Source organism: Polypterus senegalus, chromosome 1, assembly GCF_016835505.1.
Source record: "Polypterus senegalus isolate Bchr_013 chromosome 1, ASM1683550v1, whole genome shotgun sequence".
NCBI lineage: Eukaryota > Metazoa > Chordata > Cladistia > Polypteriformes > Polypteridae > Polypterus > Polypterus senegalus.
In genome coordinates this window covers 274,834,910-274,860,033 of record NC_053154.1, presented here as the reverse complement: position 1 = coordinate 274,860,033, position 25,124 = coordinate 274,834,910, and the positions used below count along the sequence as shown (strand labels likewise).

The 25,124-nt window shown below is 38.1% G+C and overlaps 1 protein-coding gene across 1 annotated transcript in view; it reads left to right on the top strand.

The window, feature by feature from the left end:
- Positions 1 to 25,124, top strand: part of LOC120542285 (ectonucleoside triphosphate diphosphohydrolase 7-like) — a 52,340-nt gene that overhangs the window by 24,972 nt on the left and 2,244 nt on the right. The window contains exons 4-10 of the mRNA XM_039774623.1: positions 2,268 to 2,473; positions 6,474 to 6,624; positions 8,711 to 8,814; positions 8,902 to 8,961; positions 16,844 to 16,995; positions 17,506 to 17,672; positions 18,840 to 19,167. Coding sequence (XP_039630557.1) covers positions 2,268 to 2,473; positions 6,474 to 6,624; positions 8,711 to 8,814; positions 8,902 to 8,961; positions 16,844 to 16,995; positions 17,506 to 17,672; positions 18,840 to 19,167 — 1,168 coding nt within the window. The remainder of the gene's footprint in view (positions 1 to 2,267; positions 2,474 to 6,473; positions 6,625 to 8,710; positions 8,815 to 8,901; positions 8,962 to 16,843; positions 16,996 to 17,505; positions 17,673 to 18,839; positions 19,168 to 25,124) is intronic.

The window sequence follows — 25,124 nt, the reverse complement described above, 5'->3', positions numbered from 1 at the left end:
CAGAGATATTATACAGTATTTTAGAGATTGCTTGAGAATACCCCAGAAATTGGTACCTTTGGGAAGAGAAATATAATTTGCTTTATGTGACTTGTTTGCTTCACTGCAACATGCTGGACAAGTAGTCTACTAAACTATATTGGAGGCATAACAGGCTTATCCACACTGTACTGATGTATATATACTGTACCTGTAAAACTTATCCAGAAATTTGTAGTAGCTTGAACTTGACTAGGCTGTTTTATTTTTCAGTGTATTCCTGGGTTTTGTAATATATGCTCTTGATACTGGTAGTGAGGACATACCATTTCTGAATCAATAGGTATATAAATAATTTAGTTTTTAAACAGACAATGCAGCATAGTGACTATGTTTAAGCCACCAGTCTGCCAATTCATTCCCCACCATTGACTCAGTTTTCAATCCAGAGTCATTCATAAAGCTGTAGTATCTTGGAATACAATTGTATATTCACATTTTTTGTGCCACCTTGATCAAAATGTTCTGGTGAAATAAGCAAATATTTTGAATCTGCTGTATTTTTCCAGCTGCTTCTTTATAGTGTGTCATACTATAAAAGACCAATCTGGGTTTCATACATAGAGTTGAATTAGCTGTCATTTTTTACAGTCTATGTGGTGCAGTAGTAAATACCAAATATTCAGTCTTTAGTGTCCCCTTGTGGTAGTAGAAGAATATGTTTTGGTTTTTTTTGGCTGGAATCTTGTTTAATATTAATTATAATTCCCATTTACTAGTACTCCAGCATGAAAGTGAAATTTTGCATTGAAAACCCCTTCTAAATAATTAACACTTAAGAAACTCACCTTCCAGTTATTGTTGTTCTCTTAGGAGAGAAACAAATGAGTGGATTTTTTCAAAGCGATTTAATCATGTTTAATATCCTGGGCTTCTGTTGTTAATGCAGTTTGCATCCTTATGAAGAAAAATTACTGTCATATAAGATGGTGTTGAATTTCTGCCAACAGAGTGACTAAAATGTTAATTTTTGCTTACCAGAACAAAATGATCAAATACTAACCAAGTTAATGTTGATCTTTACAATTTTCAAAAGCTTTGTAAAATAAGTATTGAGATGCGTTTGACTACTTCAATTTTTCTTAGGTATTTAATTCTTTTATTCTGCTGAGAAAGAGTGATGTGTTCAGGAAACAGCAACCCTAAAATTACAGAGGATTTAATTTTTCCCTCAAGGCAAATCCAATTCACAGGAAGCTAGAGTATAGATTTACACAGCATAAGCAAAACTGGTGATATTAGTTTGCTTTTGAGTACTTGCTTCAAATGCAGTAGTCTGGTTTTTCTTTTTTTTTTTTTAATTTAGACGTAAATTCAGGTATAAATATTTTTTTCATTGTGAACCTTTTTACTATTAAATCCATTATTATACTTACAATATGAAATACAGTATAATTTAAGTAATCACTAAGTAGCTTTGTAATTTTATAATTAAATCATCCTTCAGTGCTGAAATGCACTTTTACAGTTAGGCTTGCTTTATGTCCCTTACGCAACTTTGTTACAGGTTTTCTCCAGCATAAAGTGTCTTTCAGTCGAACATGTTCTTGCTTGCTAGTTTGTTAAAGCTGCCCATTCGGTGCATGTATTTTAGATTATCTCATATTAAGTATTTTTCTATATTTTTGATTTTTGAATAGTTATCTTAATTCTTAGATGCAGTACATTTAGTTGATGTATATACTGGGCAAATGCAATGATTGTAATTATAATGGTACTATTTAAATACTTTTTTTTGTAGGTGTTGATTATTTCGTACTCTGTCCAGTTAGATATTTTATTGGTGCTTATAAGCTTCAATAATAGAGCAAAGAAATGTAACTTCATGAAAATTTGAATGGATCAATATCATTGCAAATAAGTAAATTATGTAAAATATCACATTACAGTAAAAGTCAAGTATATGTGTAATTTCTGAAAGATTTGTTGCTAATTATTTAAAAGCTTTATAGATAGTTTTCTCCATATAAAAGCATTCCATAGGTCTGCTGTATTTTAGTAATTGAAAACTTGTATTTAACTATCAATAGGCACATTTTGTTAAAAAATAAGGTGCTTTTAGGTTATATGTTTACCAATTTAAACCTGTATAAATTTGTGAAAATTTAGCCTTTATTGCAATAAATCTAATATAGATCTTAAATAATTAGGTTCTGCTTAGTAAAAGTACTAACTTTGTGTAGACTAAAATAATATATACATGTTCAAATTAATTTTTCTTCATTTAGGCAGTTGGCATTTATGGAAAACATGGAAGTAACAGATACCTCAAACCCAAGTCTGAACTTTGGAGTGGTAATAGACTGTGGCAGCAGCGGCTCACGTGTCTTTGTGTATTACTGGCCACCACACAATGGAAACCCACATTCACTGCTTGACATCCGACAAATGAGAGACCAAAACTTGAAACCTGTGGTGAAAAAGATCAAACCAGGTCAGATTTAGGTGAACCTTTTCATGTTTTTGCTATTTAGTGGGAAGCCAGTAAGAAATATAGGGGAAGGTCAAAGAAGCTGGCAATAGATAGGGGCAGGACTGGATAATCTTATTCTTCTTTTGGCTGCTCCTGTTAGGGGTTGTCACAGCGGATCATCTTCTTCCATATCTTTCTGTCCTCTGCATCTTATTCTGTTACACCCATCACCTGCCTGTCCTCTCTCACCACATCCATAAACCTTTGCTTAGGCCTTCCTCTTTTCCTCTTCCCTGGCAGCACTGTCCTTAGCATCCTTCTCCCAACATACCCAGCATCTCTCCTCTGCACATGTCCAAACCAACGCAATCTCGCCTCTCTGACTTTGTCTCCCAACCGTCCAACTTGAGCTGACCCTCTAATGTACTTATTTCTAATCCTATTCATCCTCGTCACACCCAATGCAAATCTTAGCATCTTTAACTCTGCCACCTCCAACTCTGTTTCCTGCTTTCTGGTCAGTGCCACCGTCTCCAACCCATATAACATAGCTGGTCACTACCGTCCTGTAGACCTTCCCTTTCACTCTTGCTGATACATGTCTGTCACAAATTACTCCTGACACTCTTCTCCACCCATTCCACCCTGCCACCACTCTCTTCTTCACCTCTCTTCCACAATCCCCATTACTCTGTACTGTTGATCCCAAGTATTTAAACTCATCCACCTTCGCCAACTCTACTCCCTGCATCCTCACCATTCCACTGACCTCCCTCTCATTTACACACATGTATTCTGTCTTGTTCCTACTGACCTTCATTCCTCTCCTCTCTAGAGCATATCTCCACCTCTCCAGGGTCTCCTCAACCTGCTCCCTACTATGCTACAGATCACAATGTCATCATCAAACATCATAGTCCACGGGGACTCCTGTCTAATCTTGTCTGTCAACCTGTCCATCACCATTGCTATTAAGAAAGGGCTCAGAGCTGATCCCTGATGTATTTCCACCTCCACGTTGAATGCATCTGTCGTTCCCACCGCAGACCTCACGACTTTCACACTTCCCGCATATATATCCTGTACAACTCTTATGTACTTCTCTGCCACTCCCAACTTCCTCATACAATACCACAGCTCCTCTCGAGGCACCCTGTCATATGCTTTCTCCAGGTCCACAAAGACGCAATGCAACTCCTTCTGGCCTTCTCTGTACTTCTCCATCAACATCCTCAGAGCAAACATTGCATCTGTGGTGCTCTTTCTTGGCATGAAACCATACTGCTGCTCACTAATCATCACCTCACTTCTTAACCTAGCTTCCACTACTCTTTCCCATAACTTCATGATGTGGCTCATCAATTTTATTCCCTGTAGTTACTGCAGTCCTGCACATCCCCCTAATTCTTAAATATCGGCACCAGTACACTCCTCAGTCATCCTCTCACTTTCCAAGATTCCATTAAACAATCTGGTTAAAAACTCCACTGCCATCTCTCCTAAACACCTCCATGCTTCCATAGGTATGTCATCTGGACCAACGGCCTTTCCATTTTTCATCCTCTTCATAGCTGTCCTTACTTCCTCTTGCTAATCCATTGCACTTCCTGATTCACTATCTCCACATCATCCAAACTGTTCTCTCTCTCTTTCTCTTCATTCATCAGCCTCTCAAAGTAATCTTTCCATCTGTTCAACCCACTCTCCTCACTTGTGAGTGCGTTTCCATGTTTATCCTTTATCACCATAACCTGCTGCACATTTTTCCCAGCTCGTTCCCTCTGTCTAGCCAATTGGTACAGGTCCTTTTCTCCCTCCTTAGTGTCCAACCTCTCATACGACTCATCATATGCCTTTTCTTTAGCCTTCGCCACCTCTCTCTTCACCTTGCGCCTTATCTCTTTGTTCTCTTGTCTACTTTCTGCATCTCTCTGACTATCCCACTTCTTCTTTGCCATCCTCTTCCTCTGTATACTCCTGTATTTCCTCATTACACCACCAGGTTTCCTTTTCCTCCTTCCTCTTTCCAGATGTCACTCCAAGCACCCTTCTCGCTGTCACCCTTACTACATCTGCTGCAGTTTCCCAGCTGTCTGGTATCTCTTCACTGCCACCCAGTGCCTGTCTCACCTCCTCCCTAAACTCAACCTTGCAGTCTTCCTTTTCAACTTCCACCATTTGATCCTTGGCTCTGCCCTTACTCTCTTCCTCTTCTTGATCTCCAACGTCATCCTACAGACCACCATCCTATGCTGCTTAACTACACTTTCCCTGCCACCACTTTGCAGTCTTCAGTCTCCTTTAGATCAACTGTTCTGCATAGGATGTAATCTACCTGTGTGCATCTTCCTCCACTCTTGTACGTAACCCTATGTTCCTCACTCTTCTTAAAATACGTTTTCACCACAGCCATGTCCATCCTTTTGGCAAACTCCACTATCCTCTGACCTTCTTCATTCCTCTCCTTGACACCATACCTACCCATCACCTCCTCGTCTCCACTGTTCCCTTCACCAACATGCCCATTGAAATCCGCTCAAATCACCACTTTCTGTCCCTTGGGTACACTGTTCACTTCACTTCATCCAACTCACTCCAAAAACTTCTTTCTCACCCATTGCACACCCAACTTGTGGTGCATATGCACTAACAACATTCATCATCACACCTCCAATTTCCAGCTTCATAATCGTTACTCACCCCGTGACCCTGTGTTCGGTTTCAGCGGGTTGGAAAATGGATGGATGGATAATCATTACTCTGTCTGACACTCTTTTCACCTCCAAAACACTCTTGACATACTGTTCCTTCAGAATAACTCCTATCTCATTTTTCCTCCCAGCCACACTATGATAGAACAATTTTAATCCACCTCCAATCCACCTGGCCTTACTCTCCTTCCATTTAGTCTCTTGCACGCACAATATATCAACCTTCCTTCTTTCCATCATATCTGCTAACTCTCTCCCCTTACCAGTCATACTGCCAACATTCAAAGTTCCTACCCTCAGTTCCACTCTCTTTATTTTCCTCCTGCCTCCAGACACTTCTCCTTGTTTTTCAGCCAACAGTAGCCCAATTTCCGCCAGCACCCTGTTGCCGATGTGGCGATCGTTGGTAACCCGGGGCTTGACCGATCCGGTATGGAAATTTGGCAAAATTTTACACCGTATGCCCTTCCTGATGTAATCCTCCCCATTTATCCGGGCTTGGGACCGGCATGAAGAAACACACTGGTTTGTGCATCTCATGTGGCTGGGTTAGGGGCAGGACTGGATAATAAAAGACTTTATTCTCTCACTGGAGCAAAGGAGGAATACTACTTAGACACAGTATTCCATATAATATTGATGAAGAGAGAAGAATCATTTAATAGATGACTCCTTGAATCATTCATGACACAAAGTAGGTTTGTAGGGTAACGTCTGAATGGCTTACTCTTTTGTGAACAACATACCCAAGTCAGTCTCCAGGTGTAGAAATCAGTATCCTTGCTTTGGGCATGGTATGCTTACATCTATTTAAATCACCATAAGAGTGATATTTTTGGATTGATCTTTGACTCACTAGTCCACTTTCTATTAGAAGCATGTACTTCCAGACAGTAAAATTGTAAGGATTGAGGCATACAAGCCCTATCCCAACCCTATTAAGGTCTTCAGGGAAAGCAGATTAAAAGCGAAAAGTGACTTACTATAATAATGATTAATATTCTGTACCAACATCTTAATGACATGCATTTTAGATTAATTAAAAACTCTAAATTGGCTCTACATGTGTGAGTGCATGAGCGAGGGGGGCAGGCAAGGAGGGATGGATGCCCAGGATTGGCCCCCCTGACCCAGAAGGGGCATTTAATAAGGAATAAATTAATGACAAGGTTAATCTAAAGGTAATAAAACTTGTGATATCTTTAAAACAATAATGATTTGAAAAAAACTGGTGAGGTACACTGCCAGTTACATTAGTCCTGATTTAATCCCTACAAATAATAAATATTTCCATTATTGTGTGTTTTCAGGGATATCAACACTGGCCTTGGCACCAGACAAAGCAAGTGACTATATCCGCCCTCTTTTGAGTTTTGCAGCAGAACACATTCCTAAGAATAAACATAAGGAGACTCCCCTGTACATCCTGTGCACTGCTGGCATGAGACTTCTTCCTGAAAGGTTTGAGAGAGGGAGTTATTTTCTTTATTTAGAAGGAAGAAAATGGTCTTCTTGTTAGACCACATTTATCTTATATGATTGTTTTTTTTAAATTTAGCATAATAATTAGGAGGGGCAAAGATATATAAGGACAGTTAACAACTATATATCTCACAAGTAGGAAAGTGTTAATAAAACATCAAGGCTAATATTGTACTGTGGAATCTGATACCGCAAGTTTTCATATATCAGGAATTTAATTTAAAAATACATGTATAAAAATGCAACTCAACCTTTCTCCTTTCTCAACAAATCTTTATAGTGTAAACATTGGAGAGCACCCTGTTTTACATTTTCCTCACTCAGGATAAATCCAAGGACACATATTACTCAAAGAAGAGTTTGTTTAATTTAGAAAACACACTTAAAGGAGCAATATCTATTGGAAGAGTAAAGCAAAAAGCAAACAAAGCTCTGTCACCAGACACTCCCTCTTTCCTCACATAAACTAGGGGTGTTTAATCATTTATCTACCTGAGTATGAAAGAAAGTAGAAAGCATATTGAAACAAATGTGGACATGTTGTGACATCACTCAAGGTTACCCATGTACAGTTGTAGCTCAGTGCCTGTCTAACATTCCATGAAAAAGGATGTCAGGTGAGTCCTCACCTCAGTAAGAAAATGCTAGGTTTGGAGCAATGTTCAGTGGTAAAATTTCTCACAAAAGAAGGGAGAAAAAGCCAAAGGGGATCCATAATTGTATGTCTACAGTTTATGGTGAGTCTGCCCCATCATTCTACAAAGTAAAATTTTGGAGCAAGCAGTTTAAGTGGGGTATTGAAAGTGACCCTCACATTGGATAGCCTGTGGAAGCAACTTCCACAGAAATATGCAAAAAAGTCAAGGATTTAACTTTGTCAGACAGACAAATTAAGGTTTCCCGAAAAGCTAAAAAAAATGTGCATCTCGGCAGGTACAGTTTGGAAAATAATTCATGAAAAGTTGGGCATGTCATAGGTCAGTGCAAGATGGGTTCCAAGAATTCTGATGCCATGTCAGAAGGCCACAAGGCTCCAGTGCTGTCATTAGAGCTTGGAGTTACTCCGTGAAGACCAAGTGAATTTTTTTCATCATTTGGTGACTGGAGATGAGACTTGGGTCAATCACAGAGAACCTGAGTCCAAAATGGATTCAACATAGTGGAGGCACAAGTCATCCCCCACCGCATGAATGTTCAAAACAGAAAAATCTGCAGGCAAAGTCATGGCAACTGTTTTCTGGGATATTGAAAGTCTTTTGCTTCTGAAGTTCATGCCACACAAGACAACCATAATCGGAGAGAGTTACGCCAACACAGTGATCACTTTGCAGGACTCAAACTAGGAGAAAAGACGAGAAAAACAATGCACTGGTTCACATGTCACGTCAATCACAGGCTACCATCCCAGAATGTGGGTTCCAACAGCTGAACCATCCACCCTCCAGTCTTGACCTGGCTCCCACAGATTATTTCCTGTTCTGAGTTTTGAAGAAATCTCTCCATGGACAGCGGAAATCAAGTGATGAAGACATCAAGGCAGCTGTGACATCCTGGTTTGAAAGTCAAACAGAAGGTTTTTTTCAAAGGGGTTAAAGTCATTGCAGGAAAAGTGGATGAAGTGTATGGAGCTATCAGTGGACTATATTGAAAAGTAAAACAAACATTTTTTGAAAACTTTTCTCTTTCCTACTGAGGTAGATAAATTATTGAATCCCCCTTGTATGTGTCTCACAGCCTTTTTTCACAGCCCAACTGCCTCTAGACTCACAATATCCTTTGGTTTAAGATGGCTTTTAATCCAACCCCAGTGGGGACTGAGAGGTGAATCTGAGGTGATCATTTGTTCTCTGATCAAGTAGCGTGTATCTTTGACAGAAAAATGTCTTTGCACTTAAAATACTATGATATTTAACATTGTGCTCTTTGCATTATGCCAATTGCCCTTTCTTTTATTATTTTAAATTCAAAGCCATAACTGGCGACCACTGTAAAAGGTGAAAACAATGAATGACCTCCACCCTTCATTAATTTTTTACCTATTTTAATAGTCACCACTGTGTTTTAGTCAACAGTTGGCAATCCTTGAGGACTTGAATACTGATGTGCCCTTGGAGTTTGATTTTTTATATTCCAGCTCTCATGCAGAGGTGATTTCTGGAAAACAGGAAGGTAAGAGACTACATGTGTTATTTTTCAAAATACTACAGATCTTCCTTTTAGACTGACAGTTACATACTTACCTTGTTTCTCCCTCAGGTGTGTATGCATGGATTGGTATTAATTTTGTACTTGGCCGCTTTAACCATGCCGAAGATGGTAAGTGATTTATTGTGATGGCTTATAAGTGTAACAAATGTTAAATTCCATAAGATTATTTTTTAAGATGATTAACTGTTTTTTAAGTGTCTCATTAATGTTCTGTTTTCTGTGAGTAAAAGAGTTAATGATGATGATTATTTTTAATATGCAAATTATATCCGTACATTTTACATCATAAGCACAGTGTCTTAAATTTGTTAACAATATACAGTTAGGTCCATAAATATTTGGACAGAGACAACTTTTTTCTAATTTTGGTTCTGTACATTACCACAATGAACTTTAAATGAAACAACTCAGATGCAGTTGAAGTGCAGACTTTCAGGTTTAATTCAGTGGGGTGAACAAAACGATTGCATAAAAATGTGAGGCAACTAAAGCATTTTTTAACACAATCCCTTCATTTCAGGGGCTCAAAAGTAATTGGACAAATTAAATAACTGGAAATAAAATGTTAATTTCTAATACTTGGTTGAAAACCCTTTGCTGGCAATGACAGCAACAACAACAACAACATTTATTTATATAGCACATTTTCATACAAACAGTAGCTCAAAGTGCTTTACATAATAAAGAATAGAAAAATAAAAGACACAATAAGAAAACAAAATAAGTCAACATTAATTAACATAGAATAAGAGTAAGGTCCAATGGCCAGGGGACAGAAAAACAAAAAACTCCAGACGGCTGGAGAAAAAATAAAATCTATAGGGATTCCAGACCATGAGACCGCCCAGTCCCTCTGGGCATTCTACCTAACATAAATGAAACAGTCCTCTTTGGATTTAGGGTTTTCACGGAAGGACTTGATGATGATGATGGTCACGTAGACCTCTGCCTTCTAATCCATCCATCATTGTTGGAGCATCATGAAGCTTTGAGTAGGTGGAGGTGGTGCAGGCCACCACAAAGAAACCGGAAAAAAGAAACAGAAGAGAGAGTAGGGGTCATTACAGATTTTAGAGCCACCATGAATAGTTATTATGATGAATTGAACATACAGAGTATCAGGATTAAGTTAAATTAAGTTAAATGAAGTTATAAAAGGCCATGTTAAAGTAATGTGTTTTCAGCAGTGTTTTAAAGTGCTCTACTGGATTAGCCTGGCAAATTCCTATTGGCAGGCTATTCCAGATTTTAGGTGCATAGCAGCAGAAGGCCGCCTCACCACTTCTTTTAAGTTTTGTTCTTGGAATTCTAAGGAGACACTCATTTGAGGATCTGAGGTTACGATTTGGAATATAAGGTGTCAGACATTCCGATATATAAGATAGGGCGAGATTATTTAAGGCTTTATAAACCATAAGCAGAATTTTAAAGTCAATCCTGAATGACACAGGTAACCAGTGTAGTGACATCAAAACTGGAGAAATGTGTTCGGATTTTCTTTTCCTAGTTAGGATTCTAGCAGCTGCATTCTGCACTAGTTGCAAACGATTTATGTCTTTTTTGGGTAGTCCTGAGAGGAGTGCATTACAGTAATCTAGTCGACTGAAAACAAAGCGTGAACTAATTTCTCAGCATCTTTCAGTGATATAAGAGGTCTAACTTTACTATGTTTCTTAAGTGAAAAATGCTGTCCTAGTGATCTGATTAATATGCGATTTAAAATTCAGATTACAGTCAACAATTACCCCTAAGCTTTTTACCTCCGTCTTGACTTTTAATCCTAATGTATCCAGTTTATTTCTAATAGCCTCATTGTATACATTATTGCCAATCACTAAGATTTCAGTTTCTCTTTATTTAACTTGAGAAAGTTACTATTCATCCATTCTGAGATACAAGTCAGACATTGTGTTAGTGAATCAAGAGAATCGGGTCATCAGGTGCTATTGATAAGTACAGCTGTGTGTCATCAGCATAGCTGTGGTAGCTCACGTTGTGCCCTGAGATAATCTGACCTAACGGAAGCATGTAGATTGAGAATAACAGCGGACCCAGGATAGAGCCTTGTGGAACACCATATGGATATCATGTGTCTTTGAGTTGTAATTACCACAACTAACAAAAATTTTCTCCCTGTCAGGTAGGATTCAAACCAATTTAAGACACTGCCAGAGAGGCCCACCCATTGACTAAGGCGATTTCTAAGAATATTATGATCAATGGTGTCAAATGCAGCACTCAGATCTAAGAGGATGAGAACAGATAAATGGCCTCTGTCTGCATTTACCCGCAAGTCATTTACTACTTTAACGAGTGCAGTTTCTGTGCTGTGATTTGTTCTAAAACCCGACTGAAATTTATCAAGAATAGCATGTTTATTTAGGTGGTCATTTAACTGCATAATGACTGCCTTCTAGAACTTTACTTAAGAAAGGCAGGTTAGAGATGGGTCTAAAATTTTCAAGAGCGAGGGTCAAGATTATGTTTCTTAAGTAGGGGTTTAACTACAGCAGTCTTAAGACAGTCTGGGAAGACCCCGTATCTAATGACGAATTTACTATGTCAAGAACATTATCAATTAGCACGCCTGATACTTCTTTGAAAAACCTTGTTGGTATTGGGTCAAGGACAGGTGGAGGGTTTTAATTGAGATATTATTTTTGTAAATCAGGTAAATCTATCCTAGTGAAAGAGTTTAATTTGTTTATAACAGGATGCTGGGGTTTAGGAGGATCCTTAGTGTTGGAGGGATATACTATGTTATTTCTAATATCATTAATTTTTTGATTGAAAAATACGGCGATAGCCTCACAGGTTTTACTGGAAGTACTTATTTATTTACTTATTAGGCGATCAATTGTAGAAAATAAGACTCTGGGATTACTAGCATTGTTATTTATAATCTTAGAGAAATAGCAGCCTCTCAAGACGGACAGTGTTATTGTATTCTGTTATTTTAACTTTTAATATTTCATAGTGGATAGTAAGTTTAGTCTTCCTCCATTTACGCTCAGCTCTATGGCATGTTCTCTTTAAATCAGACACTCTTTGGGTCTTCCATGGTATAACAATGCTAGAAGATTTTTTCACTGTCTTTTCAGGTGCAACTATGTCAACAGCAGCTCTCACTTTAGTATTAAATCTTTCCACCTTACTATTTACATTATCCTCGCTATTATAGCTGGCACTATAAACGGACTGATTGCTTAGAATGTTTGTAAGTTTTAAAGCTGCTGCTGAGTCAAAGAAGCGTTTTTAACAATATGCTTCTCATGGTGTTTTTATCATTATTTCTATATTAAAAAGTAGAAGAAAATGGTCTGATACACCAATATCAATGATCTGTTTTATATCAACTTTCAGTCCTTTAGTAATCACTAAGTCTAACGTATGACCTGCTTTATGTGTAGGCTGATTTATGAGCTGCCTCAAATCAAAAGAATCCAGGAGGTTCATAAATTCTTTTACTTTTAGATCACACTGATTATCTATATGAAAATTAAAGTCACCAACTATTAGGAGTGTGTCATAGTTAGTAATTAAAATTGACATTAAGTCAGAGAATTCCTCAAAAAAAGACGCGTTGAATTTTGGAGGTCTATACACGGATAATACTAGAACTTGAGAATCTCCATGAATAACAACGGCGAGATACTCAAAGGACTTGAACTTACCAAAACTGACATCTTTACATTTTAACCGGCTCGAGTAAATGTTTGCCAAACCGCCCCCTTTTTCCCTGGCGGTCTGCACGAGTAAAACTGTAATCCGGAGGCGCAGATTCGATTAAAACAGCCGCCCGTCTGAGTTAAGCCACGTTTCACTTAGTGCAATAAAATCTATTTTTTTTTATCACTAATAAGATCCTTGATAAAAAACGTTTTGTTGGTTAAAGCTCTAACATTTAATAGCCTGAAGTCTTGAACTCATGGACATCACCAGATGCTGGGATTCCTCCTTTTTAATGCTCTGCCAGGCCTTTACTGCAGTGGCTTTCAGTTGCTGTTTGTTTGTAGGCCTTTCTGTCCGAAGTTTAGTCTTCAACAAGTGAAATGCATGCTCAATTGGGTTAAGATCAGGTGACAGACTTGGCCATTCAAGAATTTTTCATTTCTTTGCTTTAGTAAACTCCTGGGTTGCTTTGGCTGTATGTTTTGGGTCATTTTCCATCTGTATCATAAAACGCCGCCAAATCAGTTTGATTGCATCTAGCTGGAGTTCGGACAGAAAGACCCTACAAACAAACAGCAACTGAAAGCCGCTGTAGTAAAGGCCTGGCAGAGCATTAAAAAGGAGGAAACCCAGCATCTGGTGATGTCCATGAGTTCAAGACTTCAGGCTGTCATTGCCAGCAAAGGGTTTTCAACCAAGAAATTAACATTTTATTTCCAGTTATTTAATTTGTCAAATTACTTTTGAGCCCCTGAAATGAAGGGATTGTGTTAAGAAAATGCTTTAGTTGCCTAACATTTTTATGCAATCGTTTTGTTTAACCCACTGAATGAAAGCTGAAAGTCTGCATTTCAACTGCATCTGAGTTGTGTCATTTAAAATTCATTGTGGCCTTGTACAGAACCAAAATTAGAAAAAAGTTGTCTCTGTCCAAATATTTATGGACCTAACTGTATTCAAACATATCGGTAAATGTCAATAAATTTATTCCGATTAACATCCTCCTTTTACAAATGGTGTGATTTAAAATGTTTTGAGCTGGATTTAATATGGGAAGCATCAGTAAAACCAAATTATATTTTCCATTATATTCTCATAAATAAAACTACAATTATTTTAATGACCTCAATGCTTACATATGCCACTCAAATAAAAACTTTTGTCTTACTTATATAGCCACTGTTCTGAAGTTGGCTTAATAGTCTTATTTTTCAGAGTGATGTTAACCAAGTTAAATCTCCAGTTACAACATGCTTCTAAAAAAATTCTCATTCTTAATTCATTAGCTTGAGGTACAGTCATGGCCGAAATTATCGGCATCCCTGGAATTTTCCCAGAAAATGCACCATTTCTCCCTGAAAGTTGTTGCAATTACAAATGTTTTCGTATACACATGTTTATTTCCTTTATGTGCTTTGGAACAACACAAAAAAACAGAGAAAAAAGTCAAATCTGACATCATGTCACACAGAACTCCAAAAATGGGTCAGACAAAATTATTAGCACCTTTTCATAATTGTGGGTAAATCATTTTATTTCAAGCATATGATGCTCGTTTGAACTCACCTGTGACAAGAAACAGGTGCTGGCGATATAGCAATCACACCTGAAGCCAGTTAAAATGGAGAAAAGTTGACTAAACCTTTCTGTTGTGTGTCTGAGTGTGCCACACTAAGCATGAACAACAGAAAGAAGAGCAGAGAATTGTCTGAGGACCTGAGAACAAAAATTGTGGAAAAATATCAACAAACTCAAGGCAACAAGTCCATCTCCAGAGATCTTCATGGTCCTTTGTCCACTGTGCACAACATAATCAAGAAGTTCACAACACATGGCGCTGTAGCTAATCTCCCTGGACGTGGATGGAAGAGAAAAATTGATAAAAGACTGCAATAAAGGATAGTCAGAATGGTGGATAAACAGCCCCAATCAACTTCAAAACATATTCAAGCTGTTCTGCAGACTCAGGGTACAACAGTGTCAGCTCGAACTATCTGTCGACATCTGAACGAAATGAAACGCTATGGCAGGAGAGCCAGGAGGACCCCACTGCTGACACAGAAACATATAAAAGCCAGACCGGAGTTTGCCAAAATGTACTTGAGGAAGCCAAAATCCTTCTGGGCGAACGTCTTGTGGACAGATGAGACCAAGGTAGAGCTTTTTGGTAAAGCTCATCTTTATACTGGTTATAGAAAACGGAATGAGGCCTATGAAGAAAAGAACACAGTACCTACAGTCAAACATGGTGGAGGTTCTAAGATGTTTTGCTGCCTCTGGCACTGGGTGCCTTGACTGTGTGCAAGGCATCATGAAATCTGAAGACTAGCAAAAGATAGTGGGCTGCAATGTAGGGCCCAGTGTCAGAAAGCTGGGTCTGCGTCAGAGGTCATGGGTGTTCCAGCAGGACAATGACCCCAAGCATACCTCTAAAAGCACCCAGAAATGGTTGAAGACAAAGCGCTAGAGAGTTCTGAAGTGGCCAGCAATGAGTCCGGATCAAAATCCAATTGAACACTTATGGATTGATCTCAAACTTGCTGTTGGGAGAAGACACTCTTCAAATCTGAGAGACCTTGAGCAGTTTGCAAAAGAAGAGTGATCGGAAATTCCAGTTGAGAGGTGTAACAAGCTTGTTGATGGTTATAGGAAGCACTTGACTTCAGTTATTTTTTCCAAAGGGTGCGCAACCAATTATTAAGTTTAGGGTGCCAATAATTTTGTCCATCCTGGTTTTTGATTTTTGTGTGAAATGATGTCAGATTTGGCTTTTTTTTCTCTGTTTTTTGTGTTGTTCCAATGCACATAAAGGAAATAAACATGTGTATACCGTAACATTTGTAATTGCAACAATTTTCTGGGAGAAATTGTGCATTTTCTGGGAAAATTCCAGGGATGCCGATAATTTCGGCCATGATTGTAGTTCTTGAATTATTGGATGTGCACCCAGCATGCACAGACCTCAATGTTTAATTGATCTATAACTAATGGCAGTAATGTCTGTACAAAGAGTGATGGTACATGAGATAACAATGTGCTGAACAGTGGCAACATCTTCTATCATGGATGTCAAAGGCTAGCCTGAGTCATCTTCAAGAGATGTCCTCTCATAACTGAGTTGTGTAGTATATCTCTTGATTATGCATTTGACAGAAAGTGGTGCTCGTACACTTAATGTACTAAGATAGAAAGAATCTCCAAAGAAGTACAATTCTTTAGTTTTAGGAATTTAGTGATAGTACAATGTTTGATTTGACCTGGTTCTGAAACAAGAAAGGTCCACCTTAATAAAAGAATAAGCGTGTATCAGTTTTTATATCCATCCGGTTGCTATGTTTCTGTCATTCCAAAAGATGGAGCATCACAAAATATTTTATTAATAAAATGCATTCCATTTGTTATTCCAACAGAGGGCACATCACAAACATTAACTGTGCCCTTACGAATCTCATACCAAATGGCATATGCATTGCATGGTGCACAGCAAACATTACTGCTGAGGTCTACTTTGATTACTGAGAGATCAACCCACCTTAGATGGTAAGGGCAGCTAGTACACTATAAACCCCAGATGTTAGAAACTTTCCATTCACATGTTCTAGTTTACAGGAACTCATTTTTGGCCATTTTAAAAATCAGCACCACAGAATACACCTCTTAGGTTCAGGCTCAAAGCCTTTTTCATCTCCCCTCATACGTGTGCATTATAAAGGGTAGCTGACAAAAATGTTAACTTTTTGAAATTTTTTATTTATAAAAATGGTTGACTTTTTGTGTTGTGCAGAAACAATAGTTTAACTGCTGCATGAAATTCTAGGCCAGCTGACAGAAGCAAATATTCAGTGCTTACCAAGAAATCTGCTGGATAAATTTTGCAAAATTGTTAGTCTGATGTCTCAGTTCTTAAAAGAATTTGTTGGTTTAATGGCAAGTAAAAGAACCTGTAAACTGCATCTTATATTATTTGTTGGCTAAGTACATTTTGACTGTAAAATATTCTTCATAAAAATAAAATGATTATTCATATTGTATTGATGTTTTTATAATACTAGTATTATGCTAACTTATAAAATTGTGTAAATTATAATAGTGGAAGAATCTGAATTTTCTTCTTTGATAACATGGATAACTTCAAACCTGCTGTGTATTATTTTGAGTACACTTTCTGTTTTATTGAAGTCTAGGTGTTTAAACAGTTAAATAAAATTATATTTTATTGTATTTAAGTGCTAACCCAATTCTGATTTAAGGGAATAGCATTACATTTAAAAGAATAATTCCTTCAATTTTGTATTAGTCAGTTTTTTTCCCTTTTCAGACAAAGATGCAATATCATCTGTGACATTAGGCTTTCAAAGTCAAAGTCCAAATATGCGAAAAAGTACAGTTGGCATAATAGATATGGGTGGAGCTTCTCTTCAGATTGCCTATGAAGTGTCCCCCACAGTTACATTTAGTTCTCATGAACAGGTAATTTCAATAAAATACATATTCTGCTGGACAGGCTGTCTTTCTGTGCTATATACATTAAAGTTGTACTATATTTCCCACTTTATAAACTTTCTCCCAATTGTTTATTTTACAGTGGCTTCCCCATCTATCTATCTATCTATCTATCTATCTATCTATCTATCTATCTATCTATCTATCTATCTATCTATTTGCCTTATCCTAGTTTAATTTGAGGATACCTATTTATTTTATTAATTTTCTAAATCAACTTATTCAAATCCAACTTTAACTACTTTTTCATGATCATGTTGCTATGTAAAGTAATCAGCTTAAAAATGATACATTTTAATGCCATGGGTGCCAAATTAGACTTTCGCTTTACTAATTTATTGAATGTGAAGTTTTAATATAACTAACAATTGACCAAGCTGTAGCAAACCCGAGTTATCTCAATATGCATTGGGCATAACATATGACGGTACCATGCTTTTGATATTACCATTTTGAAAGTGATTTTTTATCCTGCAGGAGGAAGAAGCAAAGAGCCTTCTTGCTGAGTTTAATCTTGGCTGTGATGTTCAGCATACACAGCATGTGTATCGTGTGTATGTTACAACCTTCTTGGGTTTCGGTGGAAACATGGCTCGACAACGTTATGAAGAAATCATATTTAATCAGACTGTAATTGAAAGCCGGTATGGTCTAACTAACGCAGACTGTTGTTTGTAAATGATACATGAGTTGAAACAACAAAAATGTTAGTCTATGGGCAAATTTAAAAATCACATATTATTTTGATGTATTTTTGTGTATATCTCACATCCTTTGTAGACTTTGTACATGTACATTTAAAATATCTGTTTTGTAGTTAACTGTATCTATTCATTAAATGTTTTATGGGTTTTTAAATACAGTAATCCCTCCTCGATCGCGGGGTTTGCGTTCCAGAACCCCCTCCCTAAACCCAACCGCGATAGATGATAATCTGCGAAGTAGAAACCATATGTTTGTATGGTTATTTTTATATATTTTAAGCCCTTATAAACTCTTCCACAATGTTAACATTATTAGAGCCCTCTAGACATGAAATAACACCCTTTAGTCAAAAGTTTAAACTGTGCTCCATGACAAGACAGAGATGACAGTTCTTTCTCACAATTAAAAGAATGCAAACATATCTTCCTCTTCAAAGAATGTGTCTCAGGAGCAGAGAATGTCAGAGAGAGAGAGCGCGCGCTCGACAGAAAAGCAAACAATCAAAAAATCAATACATGCTTTTGGCCTTTTAAGTATGCCAAACCACCGCAATAAAGCGGCATTTTTTAGAGTAGCGTCCGTATCTTCTAAGCAAATAGCCACTGTGCAAACAGCCCCTCAGGTCACACCCCCTCCGTCAGGCGCAGAGAATGTCAGAGTGAGAGAGAGAGAGAAAAGCAAACAATCAAGCACCGCGTGGGAAGCATATCTGATATCATTGAGGAGTTTTAGTTAATATGTAATACCTGTACATGCTCTGATCGGGTAGCTTCTAAGCCATCCGCCAATAGCGTCCCTTGTATGAAATCAACTGGGCAAACAAACTGAGGAAGCATGTACCATAAATTAAAAGACCCATTGTCCCAGAAATGCGGAACCAGCGAAAAATCCATGATATATATTTAGATATGCTTACATTTAAAATCCGCGATAGAGTGAAGCCGCGAAAGTCGAATCACGATATAGCGAGAGATTACTGTACAACATTTTAAATTATGTCCATTATATTCAGTTAATTACTTCCCATATAAAATTTATATACCACTTTGCTGAAGGTAGAAACTGTTATTTTTGCAATTGTGTAATACAACATTCTCTGTTTTCAGGAACACTGATGATCAGATTGGTATGAGCATTTCTAAACCTTACCTAGACCCATGCCTTCCACTTGGTCTAACAGATACTTTGGACAGAGATGGAAATAAAGTTTTTCTACGAGGAAGTGGGGATTGGCCTCAGTGTCTAGGGGCTGTAAGACCTTTGCTTAACAAGTCAGACAGCAGCAGGAATACTTCTCTTGGTGGCATATACCAAGCACCTATTGATTTCAGTAACAGCGAGTTCTATGGATTTTCTGAATTCTACTACTGCACAGAAGATGTGCTGCGTATTGGTGGTCGTTATAGCAGCAGGAAATATTCCAGAGCAGCAACGGTAACTATGCTTAAATTGAATAATATACTTTTACAGAAATTAAAGGCAAAATTAACCATTTTTATTTTTCATATTAGTCATTTTAAATGTTACAGTAAATAGTAAGCCAAGTTGAAAAGCTTCTGTATGGAGTTCTATGCTCTCAGATGATTTAGCTCTACAGAACTTTGATTCTGTACAGTCCCAGCTCTTACAGCAGCAAAAGAGCAAAATATATAGAATTTTCCAAAATGGAGACCTGTTGTCAGCAGTGTGAGCTGTCTTGGCCAGACAAGTTGTTCTTTGTGACATCTGTGTATGTGTCGTGTATTCTGAAGTTCAGTTTTTGTTGGTCTGATACTGTATATGGTCTGTGGTCAGGTTGATTCCAGTTACATTATTTTTCATTGTGGTAACATTTTTGTGGAATGTCATATTTTTCAAGTTCAAGTTTACTGTCATGGGTACATAATACAATGAAATGCTATCAACAGACAGTGAATACCATACCATACATTAAATACAATATCAGACGATAAATATGCGTAAGAAACTTACAGCAGGTTTGCAGTCGTCTGTATAAGTAGCTGTTGTGTAGCATTATCATCTAACTGTCCCTAAACCTAGTGGTCCTGTTTAATTTGGTAGGACAGAAAGGATGGGAAAAAAGTGACTTTGTAGGATGGCTTACTTCTTCCTTCTTTCAAGATACCGATTACCTTTCTTTAGGCACTTTGTGTGGTTGATATACATTGCTGAGCCAAAACATTATGACCATTCTCAAAAGAAGTGAATGACATTAAGTGTCTGGTAACAATGTTAATGTCAGAGATATTTTAGACATTAAGCTGATTTTATGTACTTGTTGTCGACATGTTGAATGAAGAAGGTATGGGCAGCAAGGCTTGTGAAGTGTTCACAGTCAGCCACAGTGAGTACCTTCGAATTATAGTTCGAAGAAGGAAAACCACAAGTCAACGAAAGGATGTCAGGGGGCCAAGATTCATCGATGAGAAAGGTAAACAAAGGCAATCCCGTCTGGTATGAACCAACAGGAGGACTATGGTGACACAAATCGCAGATAGTTTTATTGATGGTTGTGGGATATATTCTGTCACAACACTTAGCGCAACAAACTTTACTGTGCATGGGACTGAATGGCTTTAGAACAGTAAGTATCTTTGCTGTCCACCATCAACAATTCCCACAATGATCACTTGAGTGTCAGAACTAGAACTTGAATCAATGGAAGAAATTCATCTGTTCTGACAAATCCCAGCCAGGTAAATGTGCTTTGTTTTCCTGGGGAAGAAATGGCACCAGAATGTACTGTGGGAATAAGACAAGCTGGTGAAGGGAGTGTAATGCTTTGGGCAGTGTTCTACTGGGAAACCCTGGATCTGAGTATTCATATGGATGCTAATTTTAATTACGTAAACATTATGGCAGACCTGGTACGTTACTTAATGGCAGCAGTATTACCAGACTTCGTGAATTGTTTGGGAATGGTTTGATGAAGGTTTCAAGGTTCTGTCCTGGACTCCAAATTCCACAGGTCTCAGTCCAATCCAGTCCAGTCTATGGAAGTTCCAGTTCACACCTTTAGCAGCAGATTCTGTAACCCCTGTAAAGTCCTAGGCCCAGATAGCACAGGACACCTTCAGAGGTCTTGCAGAGTCCATACCTCAGCAGATCAGAGCTGTTTTGCTGGAACACAAAGGAGCAACAGCCTACTAGACAGGTGGTTGTAATGTTTTGACCCATCACAGTATACAGTGGTGTGAAAAACTATTTGCCCCCTTCCTGATTTCTTATTCTTTTGCATGTTTGTCACACAAAATGTTTCTGATCATCAAACACATTTAACTATTAGTCAAATATAACACAAGTAAACACAAAATGCAGTTTTTAAATGATGGTTTTATTTTTAGGGAGAAAAAATCCAAACCTACATGGCCCTGTGTGAAAAAGTAATTGCCCCCTGAACCTAATAACTGGTTGGGCCACCCTTAGCAGCAATAACTGCAGTCAAGCGTTTGCGATAACTTGCAATGAGTCTTTTACAGCGCTCTGGAGGAATTTTGGCCCACTCATCTTTGCAGAATTGTTGTAATTCAGCTTTATTTGAGGGTTTTCTAGCATGAACTGCCTTTTTAAGGTCATGCCATAGCATCTCAATTGGATTCAGGTCAGGACTTTGACTAGGCCACTCCAAAGTCTTCATTTTGTTTTTCTTCAGCCATTCAGAGGTGGATTTGCTGGTGTGTTTTGGGTCATTGTCCTGTTGCAGCACCCAAGATCGCTTCAGCTTGAGTTGACGAACAGATGGCGGACATTCTCCTTCAGGATTTTTGGTAGACAGTAGAATTCATGGTTCCATCTATCACAGCAAGCCTTCCAGGTCCTGAAGCAGCAAAACAACCCCAGACCATCACACTACCACCACCATATTTTACTGTTGGTATGATGTTCTTTTTCTGAAATGCTGTGTTCCTTTTACGCCAGATGTAACGGGACATTTGCCTTCCAAAAGTTCAACTTTTGTCTCATCAGTCCACAAGGTATTTTCCTAAAAGTCTTGGCAATCATTGAGATGTTTCTTAGCAAAATTGAGACGAGCCCTAATGTTCTTTTTGCATAACAGTGGTTTGCGTCTTGGAAATCTGCCATGCAGGCCGTTTTTGCCATGTCTCTTTCTTATGGTGGAGTCGTGAACACTGACCTTAATTGAGGCAAGTGAGGCCTGCAGTTCTTTAGACGTTGTCCTGGGGTCTTTTGTGACCTCGGATGAGTCGTCTCTGCGCTCTTGGGGTAATTTTGGTCGGCCAGCCACTCCTGGGAAGGTTCACCACTGTTCCATGTTTTTGCCATTTGTGGATAATGGCTCTCACTGTGGTTCGCTGGAGTCCCAAAGCTTTAGAAATGGCTTTATAACCTTTACCAGACTGATAGATCTCAATTACTTCTGTTCTCATTTGTTCCTGAATTTCTTTGGATCTTGGCATGATGTCTAGCTTTTGAGGTGCTTTTGGTGTACTTCTCTCTGTCAGGCAGCTCCTATTTAACTGATTTCTTGATTGAAACAGGTGTGGCAGTAATCAGGCCTGGGGGTGGCTACGGAAATTGAACTCAGGTGTGATACACCACAGTTAGGTGATTTTTAACAAGGGGCAATTACTTTTTCACACAGGGCCATGTAGGTTTGGATTTTTTCTCCCTAAATAATAAAAACCATCATTTAAAAACTGCATTTTGTGTTTACTTGTGTTATATTTGACTAATGGTTAAATGTGTTTGATGATCAGAAACATTTTGTGTGACAAACATGCAAAAGAATAAAAAATCAGGAAGGGGGCAAATAGTTTTTCACACCACTGTATATAATGAAGGAAGCTCTGCTTCAGAAATAACTGCAATTAATTATATAATATGTACAGTTACTTAAATATCTTCCATAATGGATACTGCTAGCATTAAACGGCAGTCAGCTTACTGTTTGGTTGTACTGTTTTAAAATAAAAAATTAACTATATTTCTCTTAAATATACTTAAAGTATTTGTAAAATGTCATGTCTCCACCAGGGTTCCTCCCTTGGCTGAGGTTCAAATTCATGTTTTATTGATTTTTTTTGTTCTTTATGTGCATCATTCCCTGTTTTGAGTTTTGTCATCTATACTAATAAAAGGCAAAGCCCTCACTGACTGACTGACTCACTAACTCACTGACTCATCACTAATTCTCTTAACTTCCCGTGTAGGCAGAAGGCTGAACTTTGACAGGCTCCTTCCTTACAGCTTACTTACAAAAGTTAAGCAGGTTTCATTTCGAAATTCTACGCGTAACGGTCATAACTGGAACCTACTTACGCACATATATACGCCATAGCCTGCAGCTCGGTCGCCGTGTGAGGCGGAGTTGCGTCCCTCATCGTCATGCCTCCCACGTAATTGAGTGCCTGCCCATATAAGGCCGTCCGTCAGCAGCAATCCAATAGAAACACTCTGCCGCTAAATATTTGCAGGTGAAGGACTGTGCTTATGCAAACAAAGATGAAATGGTCAGGGTTTGGCACAAATTTAGCGAAAGTGCGAGAGAAACTTTTAAGTGCCAGGTCTTAGCTAACATTAAATAAAGCCGTGGACATTGCACGAGATAGCACAAGCACAGCTGAACAAGTTTACTGAGAGGATGCAGGGTATAAACGAGACTTTTGATCACTTTGTAACTGAGTTAAAATTGCTGGTGAAGGACTGTGCTTATGCAAACAAAGATGAGATGGTCAGAGATAGAATAGTGTTTGGCACAAACTCAGCAAAAGTGTGAGAGAAACTTTTAAGTGCTGGGTCTGAGCTAACATTAAATAATTGCTGGTGAAGGACTGTGCTTATGCAAATGAATAGAAAGCAAATGTTAAGTTATTTTTAAAATGTTTCCTTTTCTTTTTCATAACTTCTTTAACACACTTCTTCTCCGCTGCGAAGCGCAGGTATTTTGCTAGTTGTATATAATCTGCCTTTGTTATATTTCATGTGTTTTGTGTGTGGTCCCCCAATAGGCGTGGCCGTCTGCCAATAACTGCCAGAAACTGCCCACCTCCCTATAAATCTGGAGGGTCTTCCATAGTTCCTGGTGGTTCAGTTCAAATGTGCTTGGGAGTTCGGTGTTTCTTAGTTTAGTTCTGTGCTTTTGGAGCATTTGGACTGTGTATTGGGCCTTGTTGGTAACTCCTTTTTTTGCCTTGTGTGCTCTATGGAGCTTCAGGTATTTACAGAGCTTTTTGTGAATTAATAAACATTTGGTGCTTGCCCATATCAATAACCAGGGTTTAACAAATATATCCCCCTCTAGTGGGCATTTGATGGAAGTGCTTTTGGAACTTATTAGGACTAAACTGCTTCAGGACCCCCAGCTTACACTGTTTATTCATATAACAGTGTCTTATATGAACACTATGTTGGAAAATTCGGGTTTTAAACACTGAACTTTCAGTGGAGTAGAATGCACAAGCCTGAAAATGATATGATGTACTGTGACTTTTAGAGTACCGTTGAGAACCGGCTTACACCTCTTATTTCAGTCGTTGTTTTAATGCTGGAAGGGTTATGTCAGGCTGAGTGGCAAAAGCAGAAGATGGACTGGAGATTTATATGAATGAGCAGTAGTGAAAATGGGCACATATTATAAAAAATTAAACTGTGTTATCCAGACACTGAAATATAGACTGAATTCGTCAATGTTAATGCCCAGTGAGACAAGTGACATCTGCCTGGGTGACTGAGCAACAGAAATGATTCACTCTGTACCAATACCTTAATGATGAATGATTCTGAGTGCAGGTGACTTCAAACAAAGAAATAAACTTCAGTCAGCTTGGACACCACAAGCAGGGCCTACTCTTTTCAAATTAAATATAAACCTGTGGTCCGATCTGAGTAGGTCTGACCTCATCTTACTGCCACCTACAAGCCGGTGTTTGACAGCAGCTGCTCTCTGTTATCCAAGCCAGAAAAGGTCTTACATGTGTTTGGAGGGTTCTTTGTTTTTATTCTAACACACAAATACATACATATATACATACAGTATATGTTTATTTTGAGCTTCTGTAAAATTTCCCCTTTTGGACAAACAAAACATCTATCTCTAGCTGTGTAATAAGTTTTTAATAAATTCCGATACTGCTAAGTACAGCAAAGTGGAAACACTGTTCCCACATACTACTACGTACTAATATTGGTAGTTTAGAGTTCAAAAACAAATGGTTATATATCACACATTAAGTAATAAAATCTATTGTTTGTACCTTTACAGCATACCTAAAGTAGCTTTTGTAGCTGAGGAAGAAGAAGACTGTCTCTTTCATATGGTATCATAGCATTCACCTGCTATTTGCTCAATAGAGAATAAGCTGAACTCACCATTTTAGTATGGTTACATTTTTATTTTATTATAGGAAGAACAAAATACTCCCTGCAGATCT